The sequence below is a fragment of the Quercus robur genome, chromosome 9 (genome assembly GCF_932294415.1).
Source record: "Quercus robur chromosome 9, dhQueRobu3.1, whole genome shotgun sequence".
Taxonomy (NCBI): domain Eukaryota; kingdom Viridiplantae; phylum Streptophyta; class Magnoliopsida; order Fagales; family Fagaceae; genus Quercus; species Quercus robur.
In genome coordinates this window covers 55,130,479-55,154,416 of record NC_065542.1, presented here as the reverse complement: position 1 = coordinate 55,154,416, position 23,938 = coordinate 55,130,479, and the positions used below count along the sequence as shown (strand labels likewise).

The 23,938-nt window shown below is 36.1% G+C and overlaps 5 protein-coding genes across 6 annotated transcripts; 2 read left to right on the top strand and 3 right to left on the bottom strand.

The window, feature by feature from the left end:
• Positions 1–65: 65 nt before the first annotated feature.
• Positions 66–2,940, bottom strand: LOC126701235 (uncharacterized). The gene is made up of 2 exons (XM_050399340.1): positions 1,402–2,940; positions 66–1,094 (listed from the first exon to the last, which is right to left on the bottom strand). The coding sequence occupies exons 1-2, from the start codon at positions 2,938–2,940 to the stop codon at positions 66–68; spliced, it is 2,568 nt and encodes an 855-aa protein (XP_050255297.1).
• Positions 2,941–4,834: 1,894 nt separating this feature from the next.
• LOC126699158 (uncharacterized) lies at positions 4,835–7,741 on the top strand. Its single transcript, XM_050396812.1, has 4 exons — positions 4,835–5,264; positions 6,241–6,375; positions 6,759–6,854; positions 7,304–7,741. Exons 1-4 carry the CDS (start codon positions 4,967–4,969, stop codon positions 7,438–7,440), a joined length of 666 nt encoding a protein of 221 aa, XP_050252769.1. The 5' UTR covers positions 4,835–4,966; the 3' UTR covers positions 7,441–7,741.
• Positions 7,742–8,759: 1,018 nt separating this feature from the next.
• On the bottom strand, positions 8,760–14,512 carry LOC126699156 (uncharacterized). Of its 2 annotated transcripts, none has more exons than XM_050396810.1 (5): positions 14,142–14,512; positions 12,006–13,265; positions 9,838–9,987; positions 9,562–9,742; positions 8,760–9,124 (listed from the first exon to the last, which is right to left on the bottom strand). In XM_050396810.1, the coding sequence occupies exons 1-5, from the start codon at positions 14,385–14,387 to the stop codon at positions 8,943–8,945; spliced, it is 2,019 nt and encodes a 672-aa protein (XP_050252767.1). In that variant the 5' UTR covers positions 14,388–14,512; the 3' UTR covers positions 8,760–8,942. The 2 variants fall into 2 exon arrangements, with proteins under 2 accessions (XP_050252767.1, XP_050252768.1); XM_050396811.1 differs by having other exon boundaries at positions 12,006–13,279; positions 14,142–14,466.
• Positions 14,513–17,196: 2,684 nt separating this feature from the next.
• On the bottom strand, positions 17,197–20,354 carry LOC126699155 (xyloglucan endotransglucosylase/hydrolase protein 2-like). The gene is made up of 4 exons (XM_050396809.1): positions 20,106–20,354; positions 18,884–18,984; positions 18,327–18,520; positions 17,197–17,878 (listed from the first exon to the last, which is right to left on the bottom strand). The coding sequence occupies exons 1-4, from the start codon at positions 20,293–20,295 to the stop codon at positions 17,494–17,496; spliced, it is 870 nt and encodes a 289-aa protein (XP_050252766.1). The 5' UTR covers positions 20,296–20,354; the 3' UTR covers positions 17,197–17,493.
• Positions 20,355–23,181: 2,827 nt separating this feature from the next.
• Positions 23,182–23,682, top strand: LOC126701234 (DEAD-box ATP-dependent RNA helicase 5-like). The gene has a single exon (XM_050399339.1). It carries the CDS (start codon positions 23,182–23,184, stop codon positions 23,680–23,682), a length of 501 nt encoding a protein of 166 aa, XP_050255296.1.
• Positions 23,683–23,938: the final 256 nt, after the last annotated feature.

Genomic DNA, 23,938 nt, shown 5'->3' with positions numbered 1-23,938 from the left:
TTTCTCTTCCTTCGAGCAAGGGAAGATATATGATAAAAGGAGGTGTTGCGGTCCCCTTGAATCATCTAGTTAATCCTAGATTTCAGAGCCCATAAGTCACGTTCCTGATCCAGAATTTTCCCCAGCTCTAGATGAAGATTGTTTTCTAGCTCAATAAGAGGAGCACTCGGCCTTGCTGACAAAACTCTCTGAACCCCATAAATTCTTGCAATGACTCTTTTTTTCTTGGCATGAATGTTTCCAAAACTGTTTCTATTCCACAAGGCAACATCTCTGGTAATGGTATCAATAGAATCCCCCAGTCTTCTATTCTGGCTCCAAGCATTAGACATGACCTTCGGAAAAGACATATCAGTTAACCAGAAACTCTGAAAGCGGAAAGGTCGGGTTAGTTTGACCGTTTGGGTTGGAAAGGCTTCCATGAGGACTGGACAATGATCAGAGTGGCATCTGGGCAAATGAGTAACCTTAGCATCCGGATATAGTGTGCACCAGCTTGGGTTCATAAAGAACCTGTTAATCCTTTCAAGAATGAGATCATTAATATCCCTTTTATTTGTCCAAGTATACCTTGGACTGGAAAAACCCATATCAATCATGTTGCATCTATCCAGACACTCTTTAAATAACAGGGAACGATTAAGGCTCAAACCCCTCCCCCCAAATTTATCCCCTCCAACCAGAGGCTCATTAAAATCCCCTGCCATGATCCAGGGCTTGTTGTGAAGCTCAGCCACCTTAGACAAATTACTCCATAATACACATCTCTCCTCACTCCTAGGACTAGCATAAATTGCTGAAAATAACCAAGCAGAGTCTGAGGAGCGTACCTTAACCTCCACATGAATTTCCTGTTCTGTGTTAGCAAGAGCTTCAATCTCCACTTTATCAAAGTTCCATAAAAGCCATAGCCCACCCGATAAGCTGATGGTGTCAGTATGTATGGCTCCGTCAAATGGGAGTCTGTCAATAATCTCTCTAGCTCTTTCACCACCTAATTTGGTTTCCATAATCACAAAAATGGCCGGATCATGAATTCGAGTAAGATCTCGGACATGGTTCTGAAAATTGGGCTTCAGAGCGCCCCTACTATTCTAGACGATTATATTCATTATTAACTGATAATACAAAGAGAGACAGACCTCAACAAGAAGAGGGAATAACTTCACTTCCATCCTCAGAGTCCATCTGAACCACCCCATCCTTCCCTTCGACTGGCCGAACCCAAGACTGAGGATCCACCGCTGAACAAGGACTCCCATCGTTGCTACTCGAGCTACAAAGTGCAGGTTGCACCTCCAAATTGGTTTGGCACTCTAGATTGGCTTGAATTTGTGGTGCTTCCACCTTAGAAACAACATGGGTCCCTAAGCCAAGACTCTAGGAAGTACAGTAGCTCACCATAGCACCTTGATCATCTTCCCTTGCATGTTGATGACCCACCACGGCCTCCTCATTGGCCACGAACTTAAAAGGTGCGTTAGGAAGAGAATCGGCTCCATGGTTGGAAATACTATCAAGCTTGAAGGGTGCTGTAACTACTGGAGTGTCAACGCCACTTTTGAGGCTAGGGGAAGATATTTTGCTACGGGCAATGACTTTCTTGCCCTTAACAGAGTTTCTTAACTTACCATTTTGGGTCTGAGAATGACCAAGAGAAGTCCCTGCCATATCCACATTGGGCTGAAGCCCGTTTAGCTTAAATAGGCCCATCATGGACGGAACCCCAGCCTCATAAAGACCAGCCGAGTTCTTTGAGCCAGTTGTATAATGCTTAGTCACGTGGCTGGGCCCCTTAAAGGAGTGAGCGTGTGTTGTCCTTGAGCCAAATTTCTGTGTCTGTATGAGATTTGTACCTTTTTTTGTCCCCTTGTGTCCATTCCTCTTCCTAGACACTACCATCCAAGGACCATACAGCCCCTCCTCCTCTTCTGTGCCACTAACTTTTGTCATGTTGCTACAGGTGTCAGTACGACCTGCTTCATGCACACTACGTGAGCTATTTTCCGGCACTTCCAGCGACGTGCCTGCCGGTACTGGCTTCTCTTTTTCATTCCGAATAATAGCCAGGCAAACCTCTTTCCGGTGGCCGACGCGTCCACAGGCAAAACAAAGGCTCTGGACACCCTCATACATGACCAGTTGTTCAAATCGTCCAATGGCGACGGTGTTAACCAAAGGTTTATTCATGTCAATTTGGACACACAGCCTTGCGTACTCACCCCGATCCTCCATGGCTGTATGCGTATCAATCCTTAGTACCTTCCCAATCGCCTCACCAATCTGCCGAAGCACGTCTCTAGCATACAACTCAAAGGGCAGCTCATGAAGCCTCACCCAAACAGCTATCGTTGAAACACTTGCCATGGAAGGTTTAAAGAACGGTTCCCATGGTCTCAGGGAGAGGAAGTGATCTCCAATGAACCAGGGACCTTTCTGTAAGACAAAGTCCAAATCCTCCTTAGCGTAGAAACGAATTAAAAAGAATCCATACCCGAGATTCACACAGTCCATACGACCTGACGATTTCCACAACTGGGTGAGTTTTGTTTGGATGTAGTTGAACCCCATTGTCCTGCCCACAAGCTTGACAAAAATGGCTTTTGTCCAAGGTCCCCGAATCCGGATTTTTGTCTCCCTGGTTAGCTTAATTAGAACTCTGCCTTCGCGGCTTTCCGCTTCTGCCTCGTCGTCATCTGAATCGCTGTCTGCTTCCATTGAGTCCGAGAAATCAAAGGCTTGAGCAAATGCCCCCGGTATCTCACCCATAAGCTTGTCCTTCAAGGAAGCTTTCTGCTCATTCCATGGGCTTTGGTTACCCTGAGATGGGGAGTCCTCACCTGAGCAGTCACTGAAGTTGGAGTGATGGCTATCTTTTACTTTCTTGTTGCTGCGCATAAGTTCTACTTCCTCTGCTCTAGAGAGAACCCGTGCCTTCATTTTTTTATTTTTTACTCAATATAGTATGTATAGTATGATATATATCACGTACTGTACAATACTAATAACTATAAATTCATTATAAAGTGAAGAGCTTAATATCAAAGATGTAGTCGTAAGGACTTTTTTGCTCTAGACATAGGCCATTAAGCTGAATTATGTAAAATCCTTGTCCTAACAGCTAACAACTTTCCCTCTAAAAAAAAAAAAAAAAAAAAAAAAAAGCCAACAACTTTAAATTATACATGATTACGGTATACCAAGTATGCATTAGTAAATGAAAGGTTTTATTTTGAATTGATATATTGATTAATTAAATAGGGCACATATTGACTTCAAGGATCTTTTTGAATGTGTTATGTATTCATGCTACATTTTTTTTTCTTATGCCTTTTTCATGAATGGGTATGTGACATATAATAATAATTGATAATTCAACGAGAGGAGAGAATTTGAAACTCAAACATTCTTCAACATTCAAAATCAACATTATCCTGATAATATAATATAGTAGTCCTGATAATAACTCCCCTACTACTTGCGAATAATTTTGAAGTTTAGTTCTTCCCAAAACAACAACCAAAAAAAAAAAAAACTTGAAGTTTATTTGGTCAAGGAAGCACGTAATTTGATATTTTTAAATATTTTTTACGGAAATGAGTGGGGGGCAATAAATATCCTAAAAGATCTTCCATAGGGATCAAAAAAAAAAAAAAAAAAAATCTTCCATAAAATAAAAAGGAAAAAAAAAAGGGTTTCTAAAATATTATGGGGTGTTTAGTTTGTGTTTTTAAATAATCATTTTTAGTTTTTAAATAATATTTTACGCATTTTAATGCACTTTTTTACTTGCGGAATTGCATCAATATAATACTATAATAATAGTACCTACTACCTATCAAAAACTGATTCTTAAAGGACCTAGATGGCCCACGGGGCCTGCAGACCCCCTCTCTCTCTCTCTCAAGAATGGATTTATTTTACATATTGTAGATTATTTCGCTTTAACCCGATCAAAATTTCTATTTTTATTTTAGTATAATTTTATATAGTAACTACTTTTCAAAAAATTTTACTTAAAAATAATCTATTCTAAACTTTATTTCATTGAAATATTCATTTTTTTTATAATTATTTTTCTTTTTTCACATACAACAACTATCATTCACTCTCTTTCTTCATTGAAATACGTAAAAAAAAAAACTAAATATAAAATGAATGTATCAGTATAAATTTATACGATTACTATAGCAATTTTGTAAATTTACACATTTTTTACTTAACTAACGTGAGTGATTTTGAGGTTTGGATGAGCATACTCGCATTAGTTTGTGCAAAAATTTATATCTATTTTAACTTAAGAACCTATTTTTTCTATTTTACACAACCACTTTTTAAAAACATCCATGTCAGATTATCTATTCTACATTTATAAGGATTGCTCTGTATCAACCGACCAAGACACAAGTACTAACTAGTTTAATACCAAATTGCTACAACTAAATTTAAGGCAAAAAATATCAAAAACTTTCTTAAATAAGACATTTAATTTGTTTATTTAATTGCAACATTCACTATACGGCTAAAATGGCGAGATGCACTAAATATTTTTATTTATATTTTTTGAGAATTTAATGAAGAATTTAACTATAAAATCAAATTTAAAAATATGTATTAAAATAATAATGTGTAAAATTGTGAAGTTTTAAAAAACTTATATGACAAAATATTATACCGTAGATTATAAATTGTAAATAATATAAATTAAAATGCTAAAATTAGTTTTGCTTTTAACCTTCCTAATAAAACTCTGATTCCGCCTAGTTATTTTGTTTTTTTTTATAATAAAAAAATTAATAATAATAATATAAGTAGTAACAAGTTCTAGAGAGTAGAGAGAGACAATTCCAGAAGCCGTTAGAACCATAGCACAGTAAACACTGTCAACCGATATCGTCAGACAACTGCCGCAGAGTCTCGACAGACAAACACAGAGAGAGAGAGAGAGAGAGAGAGAGAGGGAGGAATGAGCAATAAACAGAGAAGCATCAAGCTGTTCTGTCCCTTAGTATCAAAGGCGGTATGGTTGGTGGTGTGGGACGAGCAGAGACTCGACCTGGGCTCCATAGCTCGGACCTTTGGGCTCGACCCATCAACTCTCAAGCTCAATGGTCACTTCATTAGTAGAGGGGTTGATTTCATAGCCTCCTCAGTCACCTGGAACTCCCTTATTTCTTTCTTCTCTGCCAGAGGCTTCTCCACTGGGAAAAATCACCAAGACGCTCTTATTGTTGATGGCAAGCTTACCAAACTTGGCTCTAAGAGTAAGTTGCTCTTTTCTTTTCTCTTTACTTTTAAAGGGTTTCTCAGAGTATATGGAAGAATGAAAGAAAAACTTGTATTTATTTATATACAAAGTTTAGTTACAAATTGAGTGATTGTAATCTAACCTTGCTCAATCTTTTTAGGTAAATTTTGACAAACCTACTATTAAAATATATCTTCCTTTATATGCATAAGATATGCTTATATATAGTCTTATGCTTATATATAGTAAATAATATTCGATTGATATAAAATTTATCATGTGTATTAAGAGTATAAATGATATGCAATTCAACGATTAAAATTTTAAAATATGTAGTAATGTTTATTTTATTAAGACTTTAACCTTAGGTTATAACCAATTTTGTAACTAAATTTTGTACTTTATTTATTTGCTTAGCTTTTCTTTTAACCTGTAGGTTGGACTTGGAATATATAGTTAATGTTATATGTTTATTTAAATTTTATTGGAAATAAAGATAATGGTTGCATTATGCTCTGTTGGGTTTCTTCAAAAAAATGTGAAAAAGTGAAGTAAAACTCTTTTTTTTTTTTTTTTGAGATTTTTAAGGTCCCTAAACTTTAGAACGTCTTCTTTTAGTCTCTTATATGACTTGGACAAAACTAAAAACTGACACATTATTGCTCTGTTAGACACATAGGCGACTAAAAAGTTTGTCAAAGACTAAAATCAATTCCATTTTATATTTTTAGGGAGTAAAAGCAGTCACTTCAAACTTTCATGGTGAGACTATCTGGGAAGGGTTGAGTTGTTTGTGATATTAATTTGTAATATAATGTTGTAACACTGTTGCAAGATGGATTGGGTCACAAATGGTTTCAGTAATTTATCCAAAAAGTTGAATGATGTTGTCCAATGGTGTGCACAGTGCTATACAATGTTGTACACAGTCTATCCCGAATGTGATTAGATCACTCAGTTCTTTCATTAAGATATGCTTATGGTTTTTCCAGGGGTGTGTGACCCTCAAGATGCTGTTAATGGAAGTTACTATGTAGCAGCAGATAAAGTTGATGGTGATAGTACAAGGCCACAAGCTGAAGATTTCAACTTGGTGAAGAATAAAAGGTTGAAGGAAAGGGACACAGGTAAACATTCAGATGTCATTGTGATAAATTAATAATGTTTTGGAAATGAGAATTTCCTAATCTGCTTTCATAACATGGTCATTTTTTAACTTTAGCCATACTGTACCATATTTGGAATTGATGTTGCAACTGTGGGAATTTTTGTCATGTGCAGTGAAGAGACATATATTTAAAGAAAACAATAAAAGGAATTTGTGTGCTTGTTTTACAGGTTGTGATAATTAAGGACGATAATAAGAAATGTCTTCAAGTCATATGTCAATTTGGAATGTACTTGATAATGAAAGATTGGCATAACATTGTGGCTTAGAAAATATGCTTTCTGAAACTATTTTTGCTATGTCGACACTCAACACTAACAAACCTGTGGTTGGCTCTTTCAGGAGGCGAAGCTCTCCTTGGCCTGAGCTCCAAGAGAAAGCAGATGTTGGAAGATGTAAGCCTACTCAAGAAGTTAAAGATAAATGAAACTGAGTCAGGTACATTGACTAGACATGTGACTTAAATTTCATCTGTATATATTAGTTTTATACTGTTTGTTACTCTTGCATGAAGTCATCAACTACATGTAATATTTCTCCTTTCCTCCATAGACATGGAAGCCAGGTGGTCCCTGTTGGATTTGTGTTAAATATTTCTGCTTAGATGAAAGCATTATCTCTCCCTTGAATCTCAATGGCTACCCACATGATCTCACCTTTGCTTAATTTGGCTCATGTTGGAATTTCTTGTTTTTTTTTAACAGAGCTTGGGTTTAACTAAATGGCCTATCCTCATAATATCTGACCTGACTAACAATTTAATGACCATTATCTTTCTAAATGTCCAACCAATTGCCCCCTTCCCCAGATACAAAAGATTTGTTTTGTGTTTTGTTTACCATGCAAAATAACAAATTGTAAATGATACTGTTTGGGCCATTTTGCAGATATTCAAGGAAGAGGAAATGACCTCCCAAAAACCTTTGTACACACCCAATTTACATGCAGTTATATGAGTAAGAATTTGAAGCGGATGCGAGGAGATGAGACAATTGAAGCTTCTCCTTGCAAGAGGATGACATGAAGCTTCTTTTTGTTTCTTTCTCTTTTGTTCTCTTCCATGGTTTCACCCCCTTATAAGTTTCTTTTTTCTTTACTTCTTGTCTCCTGATAGATTGTCAACTTGTAAATGGTTTTAGATGAGGATATGAGCGTTGTAAGTTTGTAAAATCTTGTAATTTAATTGCCTTTGATACAAATATAAGGCTTTTGCTACATATATATTGCTTGAAAGGTCTTGTAATTTAATGGCCATTGTTACAAATAAATGTTTGTGATCTACCAACAATTGATTTTCAGCAGTTTAGAACATGATTTGATTTTCATTCTCTTTGCACACATGAAATCATCTTGGGATTCCAGTTTATGGGTTATTTCCTTTGGTCACTTGCAATAAATAAATTCCTATACTGGGTTGAGTTGCTTTGTGTTAGAGTATATTTTCTTTTTTTTTCTTTTTTCACGTTACACAAACAGAAACATCTATGGTGTGACTCTACTTACGAAAATAATATTCATATTTTAATGTCTTTTCTGCTTGAGACTCCATGAGTTCAGCCGTGGATGTTGAAATCAGTTCAATTAGGTAAAAATTGTTTGGACAACTTGATCTTGGTGATTACCATTTGTACTGTATATGAAATTATTTGGCAATCAATAACCATACCTAAACTTGGCTTTATAAGTTGGCTAGCAATTCAGAACAAACTCGATTGAAATAAGACAGGCAGCTTGAAGAGTCATTACAACTTGTCGTGTAAAAATAATCTGTGTTCCCCCAGCATGAGTCACATACAATTGTGGGACTAAAACCATGAGAGTAAGGATTCATGTCGGATGTATAAGATAATTGTAGGATAAACATACATGTAAAGGCAAAATCTATGTTTTAGTGCAAAACTTGGTAGAGTCACACATTAATGAGTATGGATGGAGAAGCGTATCAAGTAGTAGGGTAATCAATTTCACACTGAACCAAGTTGTGCAGCTTATAAAACGTTCAAGCCAAAGTAACCACTTGGGCGGATATTTCTGACACCTCACGCAATAGACTTGTAAGTTTTCTGGGGCTTAAAGGAATCTAAAGCATGGTTCCGATTTTAGTTGTAGTTTGTGGAGGGCTGAGACTGCCTTCTGTTTTCAAAAAGAACACTTGGATGTCCTGAGAGGGAAGAATAAGGGAAAAGACAAAAAGAAAGGGAATTTCTGTATAATAAATTTTGAATCTGATAGTGCAAATAAGAATGCAGGAAAGAAGAAAAGTACAGCATAGGCAAGTTTGATTGGCCTCGCCTAGTTTCCTGTTGCAAACTCAAAACTGTCGAATAGTGATTAACCAGGAAATGAAGGATGAAGGTAATTAATATTTAAAAAAGTCAGTAAATAAGTCGATTCATTTAAGATGATTCTTAGCAAAGTGTGTACCCTACTCATAAAACTAGGGTGTTAGTTTTGGGTTAGAGGCTCATATTGTACATACTCATTGGCACATAGTGTACATTGAAATATCTAGTTGGCTTGCTAATGTCATTCAGAGTAGTATTGCCAAAAAACAGCCACACCAGCCACTATTAAGACTTTTAGTATAAGTTTTGAACTGATGAAGGATGATGAAGTTGAGGGAGACTGAGGGGGTTCCCATTCCTTTCCTCTAAGCTTGGCAGACAACTGGGATAGCAGCTGAGGAAGCCGACCAGCTTTCTTGGAAGCTGCAAGCAGGATAACAAAAGGCAAACATTAGAAGCAGGGAAACAGCAAGCCAGCTAAATTGCAGGATATATATCAAAGACACATGGACAGCAAGCCAGCTCCCTCTTTTTTTTTTGATGACGAGGAATCGCCCTGAAGGTATGGGCCAGTAGGACCACCCTTGAGGGGCAAACCCTGGATGCCTGCACACCCCAGTAAGCAGGCATCGGGTAAATCGTGAAATGCCTCAACTAGGAATCGAACCAAGTTTACACTCTCCCTTACTGTCGAGGCACCCTAGGTGAGGGTAGTACTGTGTTGCTTACTAATTATTCTACAAACTTGTAAGATCACAAATGAGTCAATGATTTAAACCGATAGACCCTTCTCAGGCCTTGAGATTGCCTTTTCTTCCCCAAAAATAATAATAATAATAAATAAACCGAGAGAGACTTACCACTGTTTTTCAGAATTCTTTCCTCTTCGCCAACACGTCTTCGAAGTACATTGAGCAAAGATCCAAAATATAATGCAAACACCGTGCATGTAATTGTGATGACATTGTAAGGCATACTAAAATCAGGAGTTGTCAATGGTACAAGTAATACTTCTGTGTAAGACAGAACTGGGCTCTTTTCCTGCACCAGACTCAGATAATAGATCAGATGAATAGGCAAAATTTAAAGCATAAATACAACTGATGAACTGATGGCATGCAAGCAGTAGATAGTACCTGAAATTTAGACAACATGGGTGACTTGTTTGAAGAGTTATCTTCAAGATAATGCATCCTTGTCTGGAAATTTGGAAAGATTATTACAGCTGACGGAATGTCAAACCCCTGATTAGCATCTGGAGGATATTCATCGATGTGCAAAAATCCCTATTCAGACATAATAAAGAAGTAAGCAAGAATATCAACAAATTATAATGAGGAGCTAAATGCACACTCAACTTTGGCATAGAGTAATCTCTCTCTCTCTCCTTCCTCTTTTTTTGTTTTTTGGCCTTTTGGACCCAACCCTGGGGAGTAAACTACATATAAACAACCCCATATGTATCAGGTGATTCAAGGGAACTCCTAGTAGGGATTGAACTCAGGATATTTGGGTTTACTGCTCATCCCAAGCCTCCAACCACTAGGCTGCACCTTGATAGATAACTTTGGCATAGAGTAACATAAAGTAAGAATTATAGTTAGGTAGCTCACTAAGGTCCCGTCTAATAAATAGGCTCAAAGTAACATTGAGGCAATAAGGTCCCCCAATCTAAGTGGCCCAAATTGCAGAAGAAAGCAATGCTTCATGAAGATAGGAACATTTCTAAAAATAAATAGAACTTAAGAAAAGAAGGTGCATTCAAAGTGAACTACATGGGTTTCCTTTTCAATTTTGTTGAAAGGCCAGCATAGTGTTCCTAAATATTATCATCTTCACCTTCATCAAAACCAGCATATGCTTGCCTTTTTATATCTATAATATACTTTTCTATATATACATAATTAATGTATGATCATTACTTTGACAAGTTAAACATTATTTAGGCCCCTCAAATTTGGAAAAATTGTTAAGTCCATATACAATGCCAAACTTAGAACTTCTAAGACAAGATGATGCAAATTTTCATCAAGTTTTAAGTAAATAAACACAAATTCCAGTTAAACTAATTGAAGCATTAAAAAAGGACCAAGTATGGAAGATAAGTCCTAGTCATTATAACACATGAAATGAGAGACTGCTTTTGTATGGCAATGAGATTGAATAAGTAAAAAAAATATCACCTGTTAAATTTCAAAATGATCGATTTCTTTAAACATAGCCCTCTCAAGTATACTAAACAGATATTGCAGTTTGAATGCACTGTTGATATCGGTCCAATATTCAAATGAGTTGAGTAAAATTTACAGTCAGATATGTTTGAATATTGTTAATGATGTCAGATATCCACAACAGAATATTTAATTTACTTTTTTGGGGAGGTGGGAGTGTAAACGAGCTGAGCAAAGAATTTAAAATTTCAGGATTGTTCATTTAGTTTTACTTCAAACATGAGCTAACTTTGAGCTAATCACCAAACTATATTATATGTTCAAGCTCGGTTCATTTTATTGTCGAACAAGCTCAAGCTTGTTTAGGAGCTACTTGATTAACTCATTTTTTTTCATATTGAGTAAACACTACAACTATAATTATTTTACTACAACTATAATTATTTTACCCATTCACAAATCTATGATGATAATTAATAACTAAATTATAGTGGAAATTATTTTATACATGTATTCATTATAAAGGTTGTACACAATGCACAAAACTCCCACGTATACATGTATAAATATAAATATATATCATATATACTTAAATCAAGCCTCAAACTCACAAGCTTGTTCACAAACACATTATTACGTGTGAGGATGGCTTGTTTAATAGCCGAGCTTAAACTTAGGCTTAAGCATAGCTCATTCGCCAAATAAAGTAACATTTTTTTCAAGCTGAGCCAGAGCTGTTAGTAAACAGGTCGGTTCATTTACAGCCCTAGGTGGTTGATGAAAGTTCAAACTAGTGAATTTGACAACCTATATTTATAAATAACATCATCAACTTTGTCCATTTTTAAGCTACGAAGTCATTTCAATGAATTAGCAGGATTCACTATTAGAGTCACTATATTGACATCCTATGCAACACATGACATAATTGGCAGTGTTTCACTCTAAGATACAAAGTTATTCATTTATGAAACCTTAGAAAATGGTGTTGTGCATCTGATCAAAGAAGATCAGTGATTCAATCAGACAAAACCAGAGCTTAGATTCAGAAGAAGTTTTTTATCAAATAAATGAAATCCCAAAAAAAAAAAAGAAAAAAAAAGTGAAGTATAGCTAAATCATATGATTCATACCTTGTCAAACTCTAAAGTTAAAGCTGCTGATTTCACAGCACAAGGAAATTTTAGGACCAGCTCCATCACCCCAGGCGATACCTTGTCTTCAGAAGGTGAAACATGCATCTTTTCTACAACATTAGTGATAGCCTCAGGTTGCCCATCAACAAAAACCCGTAGAGTATGATAATAGACCTTAATATACCAAGGCACAACTTGAAAAATGTCGGCTTGCAACTTACAACTTTCTTCACCAATATTAGCACTCAGGAACCCCTCCTCCAAATCTGTGGATATAAAAGATATAGCAATAGTGCCCCTTTGATTCCCACTACCCATTAAGAACCTACTAGAGTGTAATGGTGCTCGTGGACATGACCAAACTACAGGAAACTTCCATGTAAGGCCCAAATCAAATGGCTCAAAGACACTGTACCTCTCAATTGAATATTCATAAAGAACAGATGAGCTCTTCCTATGCAAGCTATTTACTTCTTTAAACATCTTGTCCGGCCTAACAGACAATTCAAAACCAGGGTTATCCTTCAACCCTCCAGAGCCTACATGATCAGGCCCAGTTATCGTGTTGTCCTTCTGCAGATTCTCAAGCTCAGTGACTAAGCCTCTCTCAAGTTGAAGGTAAACATTACTAGTCTTTGCGAGAACGCATCTTCCTGTGACTTTCCTACCAAAAATTGAACTCAAAGACCAGCTTGGTTGCAATTTTGTCTCACTCGAAAAAGTTTTACTCGTTTTGTGACTATTAGGCTGAAGAACAACTGTAAGAGCTTGTTCTAGTACAATTCCTGATTCCACGCCGCTTGAATGAAATTCAGATGAGGTCAAGTGCAACCGTTGAGAATGATAAAATCCTCTATATATGGAAGGTCTGTCCAATAAGGCAGAAAGCCCAGCTTTGTCTCGACATGGAAGTAGCTTCAACCAGGGAGTTAGGTTCTCGGTGCAAACAGCCTCACGGGGTAATGTACCATACCTCAGACCACCTGAAGATGGGTGAAAGCCCCATTCATGAGCAGAATAAGTTGTAGAAGACTCTAGGAAGTTTATGGAAGCACAAAAAAGACCTGAAAGAGTATGGGTTAAATTCTTCCAGGAAGCATCAACCTGATCCTTAGGGACATCAAAGACAGCCCACAACTCTACTCCAGGAGGCTTTGCATTGCTGCTTGAGATGGGGTCAAATCCACCCCAGCGATCATAGTTCCATCGGCCTTGTGTGAAAGACAATTCCATTTCCTTAACGTGAAATTTCTGAACCTGCCCAAGCAATACTATTTCAGGAGTTATTTAGAATATTCAACATATTACAAAAATTCACCTTAATTTTAGGTTGAGACTGTTCTTTGGGGGCAAAGAAAAACAAAAGAGAAACCTAAGGCAGCAATTAGTATTAAGTAATCTTAGGAACACAAAATTTTCTCACAACTTTTATGGCTTGGCCTGTTGTGATTAAATCAACATCACTCCCACTGGAGTACACCAATCACAACGTGCCATATAAGTAGTTTTGAAAAATATTGTGTCCCTAGACTTATTGATTAGTATTACCTTGTCTTTGTTTGCCAATCAAAGGTACCAGAAAGGGAGGGGTGTGTTTTCATTAAAAAAGGCAAGAACATAATGAATTGCAACCCCATTGCATTGAAGGTCTTCACTTGAGAATAAGTTAAAAATGTAAAGAAGAATTTCAAAACAGCAAATGGTCACAATTTCCAGGATATGTAATTGAACAAGACAAGACTTGTAGTTAAGCGTAGAACATTAGTCACATAGCACAAAAGTAAGTTGTCCCTCCCTAGTCCCTATATCCAAAATGGGTATTACTTATCCAATTCAGCTTCTAAAGGGGCAGGTTGTTGTGAGTTTGATACACCCCCAAAAAAATTACAAAATAAAAACAGATACCCATTTTTTTTCTCTTCCAATTTAGCACTGCTACTCACAGATATCAATATTTTTGCTTTTTGGGTACAATATCAAATACTCAAAAAACCCAACTTGGAATTAACAAATAAAGCGAAAAGCAAAAGACCCAGATGACCAAAACTACAAGATCCAACAAAATTTCTCAGTTTCTCATTATAAAAAAAAGAAAAAGAAAACAGAGGTAAAGGAAATGGAATAATAACATACAAGTTGAGCAATGGCTTTGGGAAAGAGGTGGTGGTGGCGGCCATAGGAGGTGGAGAGCGGAGGAGCTGTGGTTTCGAAGTGGAAGTGCGCCAATACTTTCCGATCGGGCAGTGGTTTCAAAAGCAACTCTTCCGAGAATTCTTCTTGGAAAAAAACCGATCCGAAGACGGCGAAGATTGTGGAGAAGCAGATTTGGAAGGAGAGTATGAGAAGGATTGAGTGAGTCCGTCTTGGAAGGTGGGCCATTGAGCGAGGACTTTGGAAGGTGTGTGAAGCTATAGAGAGTCCGCCATGAGAGAGAGAGAGAGAGAGTTGAAGAAAGGAAGAGAGATTGTGTGAGTTTCAACTTTCAAGCTGTAGCATCGGTTTGTTTTTCACCTTTTCTTCAAAGAAAAATGTTGAGTGAACCAAAATTCAAACTACGCCGTTTTTATGTTTTGGCCTTTTGGGGGAATTGTCAATTTTTTATTTATTTAATTAAAGTTTAACTTTTATCATTTTAACCCTTAAACAATTAAACTTCAAATTTTATCAAATTCTTCTCCAATTTATTTATTTATTTATCAAATTGGTTTTTCAGTCCATTTCCGTCTATAATGTTTTGTTAAGTAATTATAGAAAATTAAAAAATCTTCTTCTTTTTTTTTTGAAAATATCATTTTGATCTCTACATGTTAAGGTTACTTTCAATTTGGTCATTTACAATTTGATAGTTGCCAATTTAGTTTCTTTTATTTTTAATTTATAGTGAATTTGGTTTCTACAATCAACTCATTAAAGGAAATTCATTGCATGTAGAAAATAATAAGTACCAAGCTAACAAAATGTTCGAAACAAATTGACAGTAATCCTAAAATGATATTTTCACAACATTTTTTAAACATATGAAACAATGTTAATTTTATAAACAATAATAGACAGAATAACTAACTTGATTGAGAAATTTAAAGCTTAAGAACTAAAATGATAAGTAAAAAGTATTAGGAACAAAAAAGTATAATTCATCCAAACTTAAAGCGTATAATTTGGGTTTTAGCCTCAATTGATTATTTAGGCTTCGTATTAATTATTTTTTGATGTTTTATTGCATTCCTGAGAACATCCAAAAATATTTTTATGTGTTTAGCTTGTACAAAAGATGAAAAAATTTCCTCTAGCAAGATTGACAATTTTTTACCATGTGAATGATACTAGGAATTTTGAATTTCACGTCATTTCAATGTAAGTTTGTTAAGCTATTGTAATAAAATTAATAGGACTTTTAGCATTTCCTTTTTGTTTACCTATGAAAAAGGAAAATAAAACTCAAAAGGCAAGTCCATGTATTACAATGAATTTGAGTATTGTATATATAAGGTTTATAGGAGTTAAGGTAAGTCCTACATGAGCTTATCATTAGATTTAGGGTGTCTAAAACACTAAAATTGCTATTCTAGAACACCTGATGCAAAATCTCGGCTACATCCGGTTTCTTATACTTGGAAAAATTTAGCATCATGCTATAGTAAATGCTTAGAGTTTATCATAGAAAGTTGCAATTTTTTTTAATTGTATTTTACTCTCTCTCTCTCTCTCTCTCTCTCTCTCTCTTTGTGACTTATTGTCTCCCTTTTTCAGCCTTCTCTCTGTGTCTTGTCTCTCTCACTTCTCTCTCTCTGATCATGCAATGGTGTGACAATGGTTGTATGGGTCATATAATGGAAGCATTGTGGGTTGTGGATTGTTGGTGGGTCATGTGCTGGTACGGTGGTGGTGGTGTGCGTTGTGTATTTTGGTGGGTCTTGTGATGGTGGTGTGGGCCTTTAAGATTAGTTTATGTGCATTTGTGGGTTGTGGGTGGCGGTGGTAGCAATTGCTAGTTTTTTTGGGTTTTTGGGTGGTTGGTTTATATTTTTTAATGGGTGTTTATATTATTTTAATTAATAGGTTGTATGTTAAGATAGAAGATGGAATGTAGGGTAAATTGTGAAATAGAACTTTAAATATACTCTAATATTAATACACATAAACCTAATATCACAAATATATATTTTAACTCTCCCTGTAAAACTCAAAGCAGAAGTTTGATGATTCTTTGTGTTTGGAATATAAAGCTTGTAACTTTGACCGGTTGACTAGGTTGGTCCTTCCAAGATGCCTTGAAGGTGACCAAATTTGATGGATGATAGATTGGGCATAATGTGGAGTGAATTTGTGAGAAAGTTGGCAAATTTCACGTATAAGTTGAACCAAAAAGGAGAGATGGGTAAATGTGGGTTTTTTTTTTTTTTTTTTTTTTAAAATTTATTAAGGGGGACTCTTTAAATCAGTCTAAAATATAGCTTTAACATCTAGTGGAATATGTTCTATCCAGACTAATAATTAGTGAAACAAAATTGCTCGTCTTGCAAGTGAATAACCAATAGAGTTACAATGCCTACACTAGAGTTACATGAAAAAGTTAAAAGCTGAGTAAGAAAAAGGCAAGGTATTGCACATCACCAATAGAATTACAATGTTTACGTACACGAAAAATATTAAAATTTGAGTAAAAAGAGGCAAGGTATTGCACATCCTTCGTAATATGACCAAATTGTTCCAGGCAGTTACAAGTACTTCGAAGGCCAATGGTGAGTATCTCAGTCTCCCTCCAAAAACTCCTAGTTCAAGAGCAAAATTTTATCGTCTTTGGTCAAAAAAAGAGCAAATTGCAAAGCTTGTCTAGCTGCCGGCGCTTCAACTTCATGGACAGTATGAGGTAGAGGAATCTGTTGAGATAGTGAGGCCATAACCAATCCAGATGCACTGCGTATGACCACTCCAACTCCAGCCCAATTATCTGTATGGAAAGAGCCCCATTGAAGTTTATGGTGGCATGTGGCAACACATTTGACATTAGCAAGATATTAGACTTCTTGTTGGGTTTTGGTTATCGAATTCTGTATAAGCATTTGGTGTGCTGGTTTGTGGAAGATACTTGACTGAGAGAGGAGATCTTAAGATAAGGAGGTTTTTTTTTTTTGTTTTTGTTTATAGATTAGTGTTATTTCTGCCATTACAGCGTGTTTTTGGAATTTGTGTTTGCTACATAAACTCGGCCAAGATCAAACTTGCTGTAATAATATTTTGAATATTATATAAAAAAATACACAATATTATTGGGCCTCTAGAACCATTACACATTAATACACATAAAACCAATATCGCACATATTTTTAACAACTTGTAAATGTAGGAATGTATTCTTAAAGAACAAAGTGAGAAATTGATCCAAGTTTCTCATAATTTTGGTGTCAGTCTCATTGGATCTCCTGGAAGCTCACCCTGTATTTTATTAACTTCATTATCTTTCATTCTTGTGCTCCTTACCTTATCAATTAAAGCACTCTGGTGGTGGTGTAGGGTACCTAGGCCTATCAGAACAATAGTCATAGTTCATGTACTTCTTTCTCACATTCTCATACTCTCTTTGTTGTCTATGATCCAATTTCCAATACTTTTCCAAATTCCACCAATACTTGGAAGAATAACATTGTTGAATATCTGAGTTCTGAATTGGGCAGCCAGCAATGCCAAATCCTTGGAAGTGTGCATTGAATGGTGCATAAGTCCAATTAATTTTTGTCTGGCCTCCATCAGTTGCCCAACTATCTCCATCCCACAAGCTGGCTTCTATGTGCATTGGCTGTAATGGGTAGTCAACGCCAATGTTTTTGTTGTTTTTAAACACTCTGATGGGGACATTGTCCACATAAAATCTGTAATTATACCCAAGGTTGAAAAGCATCATATTAGCTATGCCAGAGAGAAGAGAGAGAGAGAATGGTATGGATCCACAACAAATATCATAACTTTTATTTTTGACAGCTGAGGTGGCAGATTGTGATTGGTGAATAATAAAAAAATTTATGTGTGAAAGTTGCATGATTTTAAAAACTGGACTAAACTTACCGGTTTAATTGGGAATCGAGTACCAGTTCGATCTAGTAAAAACCTTCAAAATCAGTGAAAACCGGTCAAAAATCTGCCAAAACCGGTCAAAAACCAGATTGAACTAGGAACTAGAGGCAAAAATGGTTTTTGCCTTGATCTGGTTTTTAAAACCATAAAAAGTTGCATTAATTACAATCTGACACCTCAAATGTTGCAAAAAAATTGTGTAATTTATTTGTATTTATACTATTATTTTATTCATTTTGTTCCTACACGATTTGATGTTCGTTCCAAAGAATTTTGTAAGTGTGAAAATCTACTGTGGGGTCAAACCAAAGAAGAATTCTTTGCTCCCTGTTTCCAAGACCATTTGCAAAGACATTTGTTTGTAATGTGTATGGCTTCCCTTCCCTATTGCCCAAGAACTCAAAATCCAGCTCATCATGATTATTACCATGTGAACTTAGCTGCATATATGCATATCACCTTGAATCAGTCTCTTCCATTTTGTGGATATTAAGAAAATAAAAATTATTCAGCAAAAAAAAAAGGAAATAAAAATTAATTATATATAGACACATGCACATGAACATTACATAATGAATAAAATTTTTCTATCCTAATTTTAGTGTTCCACTCCAACATTGTATGGTAATATCTTAAGTGTGCGTGTGTGTGTATATATAAAATTTTGACAACTTAAAAAAGAAAAAAAAGAGAAAAGAGGAGCATGCGATATAATGCGATTAATGGAATATAAAATGGAACACTAAAAGTGAAACATAAAATCTCTAAATGTAACAATGAAAAAGAAGGGGCTTGGAATTCACATAGAATGTAGTAACTACTCCAGCAGAATCCTTGTCTGGTAGCTTCATCCTCAAATGAAAAAACCCAGAAGCATAGCCTAGCTTTGATGCGAAGCCAGCCCCTGCAAGATATAAAAGATTATAACATAAAGAGAATTAAGAGCCACCATTTTTGCATCACTGATGTAAAAACTCTGCAAATCTCATGAAAATTTCGTTTAGTAAATAAATTTGATTGAATATCAGATTGAATTTTCCCAGAAAGATATATGATTCCATGTGGAATAGCTAGTTTGTGCTTGATGTGGAATCCTTCATTACTTTGAAAACTCGGCTCAAACTTAAAAACTTTTCCTCTATAACATGTTTTAGTATCTATATGTTATTTATGATATAGTAAAAATTTATTAGTAATATTATTTTTCACTTTCACAATAATTTTAAACCTTTGATGATGAATACTCTGAAACTGTGAAAGCGATCAAAACATATTCAGCAATTATATTTTATATTGTTTAATTATAAAATATAACATGTTTTACATCCATATATGAACTTGGAGAATCCAAAGGGAGGACTACCATAACCAATCAAAACAAGCGATTTGTTTTGTAGCTCTATCAACTCTTAATTTTAAGTAATCCATATTATAATTCACAACAATAATAATTTGTTTAAATGGTTGGCTCTAAATCTATGGCATCTGGTTTATGATAATTACTTTTTATTATTAGATCAGCACACCAAATAGTTTTTAATGTAATCAACATTAGAACCAATTTCTATATTCGATAACAAGAGACAATATGAGATGAGCTAAAAAGGACCCAATCGTCCGTAAATATCCTTGACAAAACAAAAACTATAAGAGGAGATCTAACTAGGGTAAGATTCTTTATTCCATTTTTTGAAATTTTGAATTTCCCAAAAAACGAACTTTTTGCAAAGCTTTAGGATTTCCATCTTTAATCTAGTTGACTTAAAGTTTATTCATATTGAAAATTTGAATGTTAATGAATAATGAATTAATGATACATAGCATATAAAAAAAAAAAAAAAAATAGGGAAACAAAATACAAGATGGGCAAAACGTAATAAGACTTTTTTTACGAAATGAAAATATAATAATATATTGAGGAATGAAAAAGTAAAAGAAGTATATCATAAATTGAGGGGGATATATAATCTTTTGATCTTTTAAAATGAAAGGGGGAAATTAAGAAACAAGAGGGGAGAGAATAACCTGAAGAAATATCCAAAGAGAGTTGAATATCGTGTCCTTGATATAAAGAAAAGACATGATCAAAACCCCATGTAACATCATAGTTTTCATAAAAACTTATATTGTCACTGCCTTCACTTGTAAGCACCCAACAAGGTAGGAATAACAATAAAAAATCAAGCAGTGAAAACCTCATTTTAAGGCACTGCATGGCTTCACTGCCCTAGCTAGTTTTTCAGCTTAGCTTTGTCTTGGTGATCTTGGTCTTGGTGAAGCTAATATGTGCTATATATAAAAGGGTACGTAGTTTGGATGACAACCCCCAAAGATTGGCTAAGAACCAAGAAAAAAGCATGATGGGTGTGAGCCATCATTTTCTCTAACTTACTTACACGCTATGTTGTCTTCTCCATACCATCCTCCATAACTTATTACATCATTTTAGTAGTCTTTACTCTTTAGAAGCAACTGTAGGAAAACTACTATAAAATTAGAAAGAAAATCTTGTTTCTTGAAGAGAGCACTCAATCACGACACCTACAACTTGTGTTAGCTTGTGCAACTACGTTTTTAAAATTTTTGAAAAGATAACAAACTTCTTATTTAAACTTTTCGAAAGTCAGGTTTCAAATATTTATTTGAATCACCACTTCCTCCTTTCAAATTTGAGATTTTGTTGTAACCTTTAGTTTTATTAAAAGTCAAATATTTGTCAATCGGCACAATTGCCCAAATAAACAACTAACAACAAACTTATATATGTAGCACCTTAAAAAATGTTTTTTTTTTCCTAATAGAAATTAGCTTATAACTCCATGAATATACATGAGATATGTTTATAAATAAATATAACTAATTATGTATTAAAATTTTACCACGTTTATATACAATCATATATATTCATTTAAATTGTTATCTATGTAATTCTCAATTTTAGTTTGTCCAACCACTATTTGTATAATAATAATAATAATAATTGTGGGTGTCCGAGGACCAAGGATGGATATGAAGAGTTGCCATATAACTGTGAGGATGCCGCAGTCCACGGACCAGAGGAGGAAAGGCGCTAGAGGAGAGGAAGAGATGAGTCAAAGTACTCTGTGGCATTGTAAGTGGGAGCAAGAGTCTGAAGAGAGAGAGAGAGAGAGAGAGAATTAGTGACCATAGGGGAAATTTCTAGTTTGGAGTAACCTGTCACCTTCGTATTAAATGGTGGGCAACAGTTTTATCAACTGCATTTATGAGGAAGTGACCTGAATAGTATAAGTCACAGCTAAACAGAATCCTTCCGCCACCTTCTTCAAATGTAAGAAGTGACAAATGTCATAAGAGGAGGGATGTTAGGTAAGGATGGATGGTTAAGATGTAATAAAAGGAGTATATAAGAAAAATGAGGTTCACACAGAGAGGGAGAAGGATTAAGAGACAAAGAAGAAACTAGAAGAACACTGAGAGATAAGAGAGTGAATGGTAATAATTCTTATGTAAATGCGGTCTCCTCAGACCAATTTGTATTAAGAAAGTGGTTCATCCTCTTAATAAGATCGGCCTTTCCCTCCTTTAAAAAAAAAAAAAAAAAAGCATAAATGTTGGGTTAAACTTCTACAAGTTAATTTTGTAAACTAAGGAAAGTGGTCACGTACCTTGGCTAAGTCCTGTTTTAAGGCTAGGAACACTTCACACTTCCTAAATGACCGTAGCTCGGCCATGTCCTCTAGTCGGCATAGAGCCTTCTCCAGGCACTCGGCCAGCAAGCCTGAGCTTCCCTTTTGGGGATCCCCCAGGTTAGCATCGTCCAACACCGGGTTTCCAGAGCTGAGGGTGAAGAGGGGCCTCTAGATGGAAGGTTTCTTGGGCTGATTTCCCCCGAGCTCCTTGGAAGTCCCAGTAGAGGACTTCTTTTGGGGCCCTCTCCCTATTCTAGCTTCCTTGGCAGGGGGCTGATGGCAAGGATGTTAATCTCGTACCGTATCGGCCGGTATGGTCAGAATATTTCGCACCGGCGCCTAAAACGGTATAGAAATGTGTTTGTTTCGTACCGGTTTAAATACCGGCTATACCGAGTTGTTCCGGTCATACCGGGAAGCAAACCGGATTTCGGCCGAAAACTTCATACCGAATCGAAATAACAAACAAAAAAATTTTAGATCTAATAATCTCTCTCCTTTCTCAATAACTTACTAACTTGCTCTTACTCTTGGGTCACTGTCGTCATTAACACGGTGACGTTGTCGCCACCACGTTGCCTGTAGCAACCCATTTGGCGATCTTCTCTTCAGCTTCTACTGTTGCTGCTTCTTCTTCTTCTTTGTCTGCTCAGAGGCTTATACACACGTTTCTTCACCTTATTCTGCCTTTTATGTTTCCTTTTATTTTAATCTTTAACTTTTTGTTGTTTTGTGTGCTTGATAAGTGACAATTCACTTACAACTCACGTGAACATCATTCAAAAATTCAAACTCTACCTCTTTTCTTTTTTTTTTCTTTTTTATTAATAGGGATAATTACAGTAAACCCACCTGAGGTAAGGCCCGTTTGCGCTTTGCCTACCCGTGGTTTAAAACTTTACACTTTGCCCACCTGAACTTCAATCCGTTACCCATCCGTTACCCACCTCACCCCCAGCCGTTAGAAAAACACATTTTTAGGGAAAAACAAACATAACAAAAATCAAAAAGTTAGGGTTTTGATTGCTTAAAGAACTTCTATAAGAACAAAATGGAGGAATAGCACACAAATCCCACTCTGATCTTGGCTTCTCTCCCCACTGTGGCTGGGATTCAAAGTGGGTTTGAAGTTGGAATTGGGGCTGGGTTTGCTACTATGGTTGGGTTTCATTTGAGCTGCCTCAAATGAAACTCCATGGCTGACCCTTAAAGCTCGTTTTCCTTAATCATCGACGCCACCTCAGCGGCGAGCTCCTCCTCACCAAAAAACCTTACCAAGCCCTCACCAATCCCGAGCTCTCACTCCAATCTCTGAAGCTTTCCCAGGCCGAGCCTCCATTGGACCTCCATGGCCGACCCTTCAAGCTCCCACAATAAATCTCACCGAGCCCTCTCTCTCACTCTAAACTCAGGGCAATCCTAGCTTTTTGATGGGTCGAAAACTCAAGGACTCCACCACCACCAGCGTTCTTCCTAGTGATTCAGAACCCCCACAAAACCCAGAAAGTAAGATAAAGAAGAAGAAGAAGAAGAATAAGCAAAGGAACAAGGACAAAGCCGAAGAACTTGAAGCTAATAATCTCAAGCAAAAGCATGAAGAAATCGAAGCCAAAGAGAAGAAGAGTAAGAATAAGAAACCGAAAGAGGATGACAAGGAAAGCAAAACCCACCAAGGAAAAGAAGAGGATGAAACTGTGAAAGATGGTCTGGTTGTGGTGAGCTGGCATAATGTGAAATTGGGTAAGTATGCTCCTTTGAAGTCCTTCGCCGAGTTGGGTCTGCCCCAAGAGGTTTTGGAGTGCTGCAAGAACTTCCAAAGCCCCTCTTCCATTCAATCCTGTGCCTGGCCTTTCTTATTGGATGCTCGTGACTTTATATCGGCATCCAAGTCATCCTTGCTCCATGTACTTTGTTCTTATAGAAGTTCTTAAGGAATCAAAACCCTAGCTTTTTTATTTTTATTATGTTTGTTTTTCTCTAAAAATGTGTTTTTCTAACGGCTGGGGGTGAGGTGGGTAACAGATGGGTAACAGATTGAAGTTTAGGTGGGCAAAGTGTAAAGTTTTAAACCACGGATAGGCAAAGCGCAAACGGACCTTACCTCAGGTGGGTTTACTGTAATTATCCCTTATTAATATAACATTATAACTATTTATGTGTGCTCTGCCACACATCAGAACACTACAA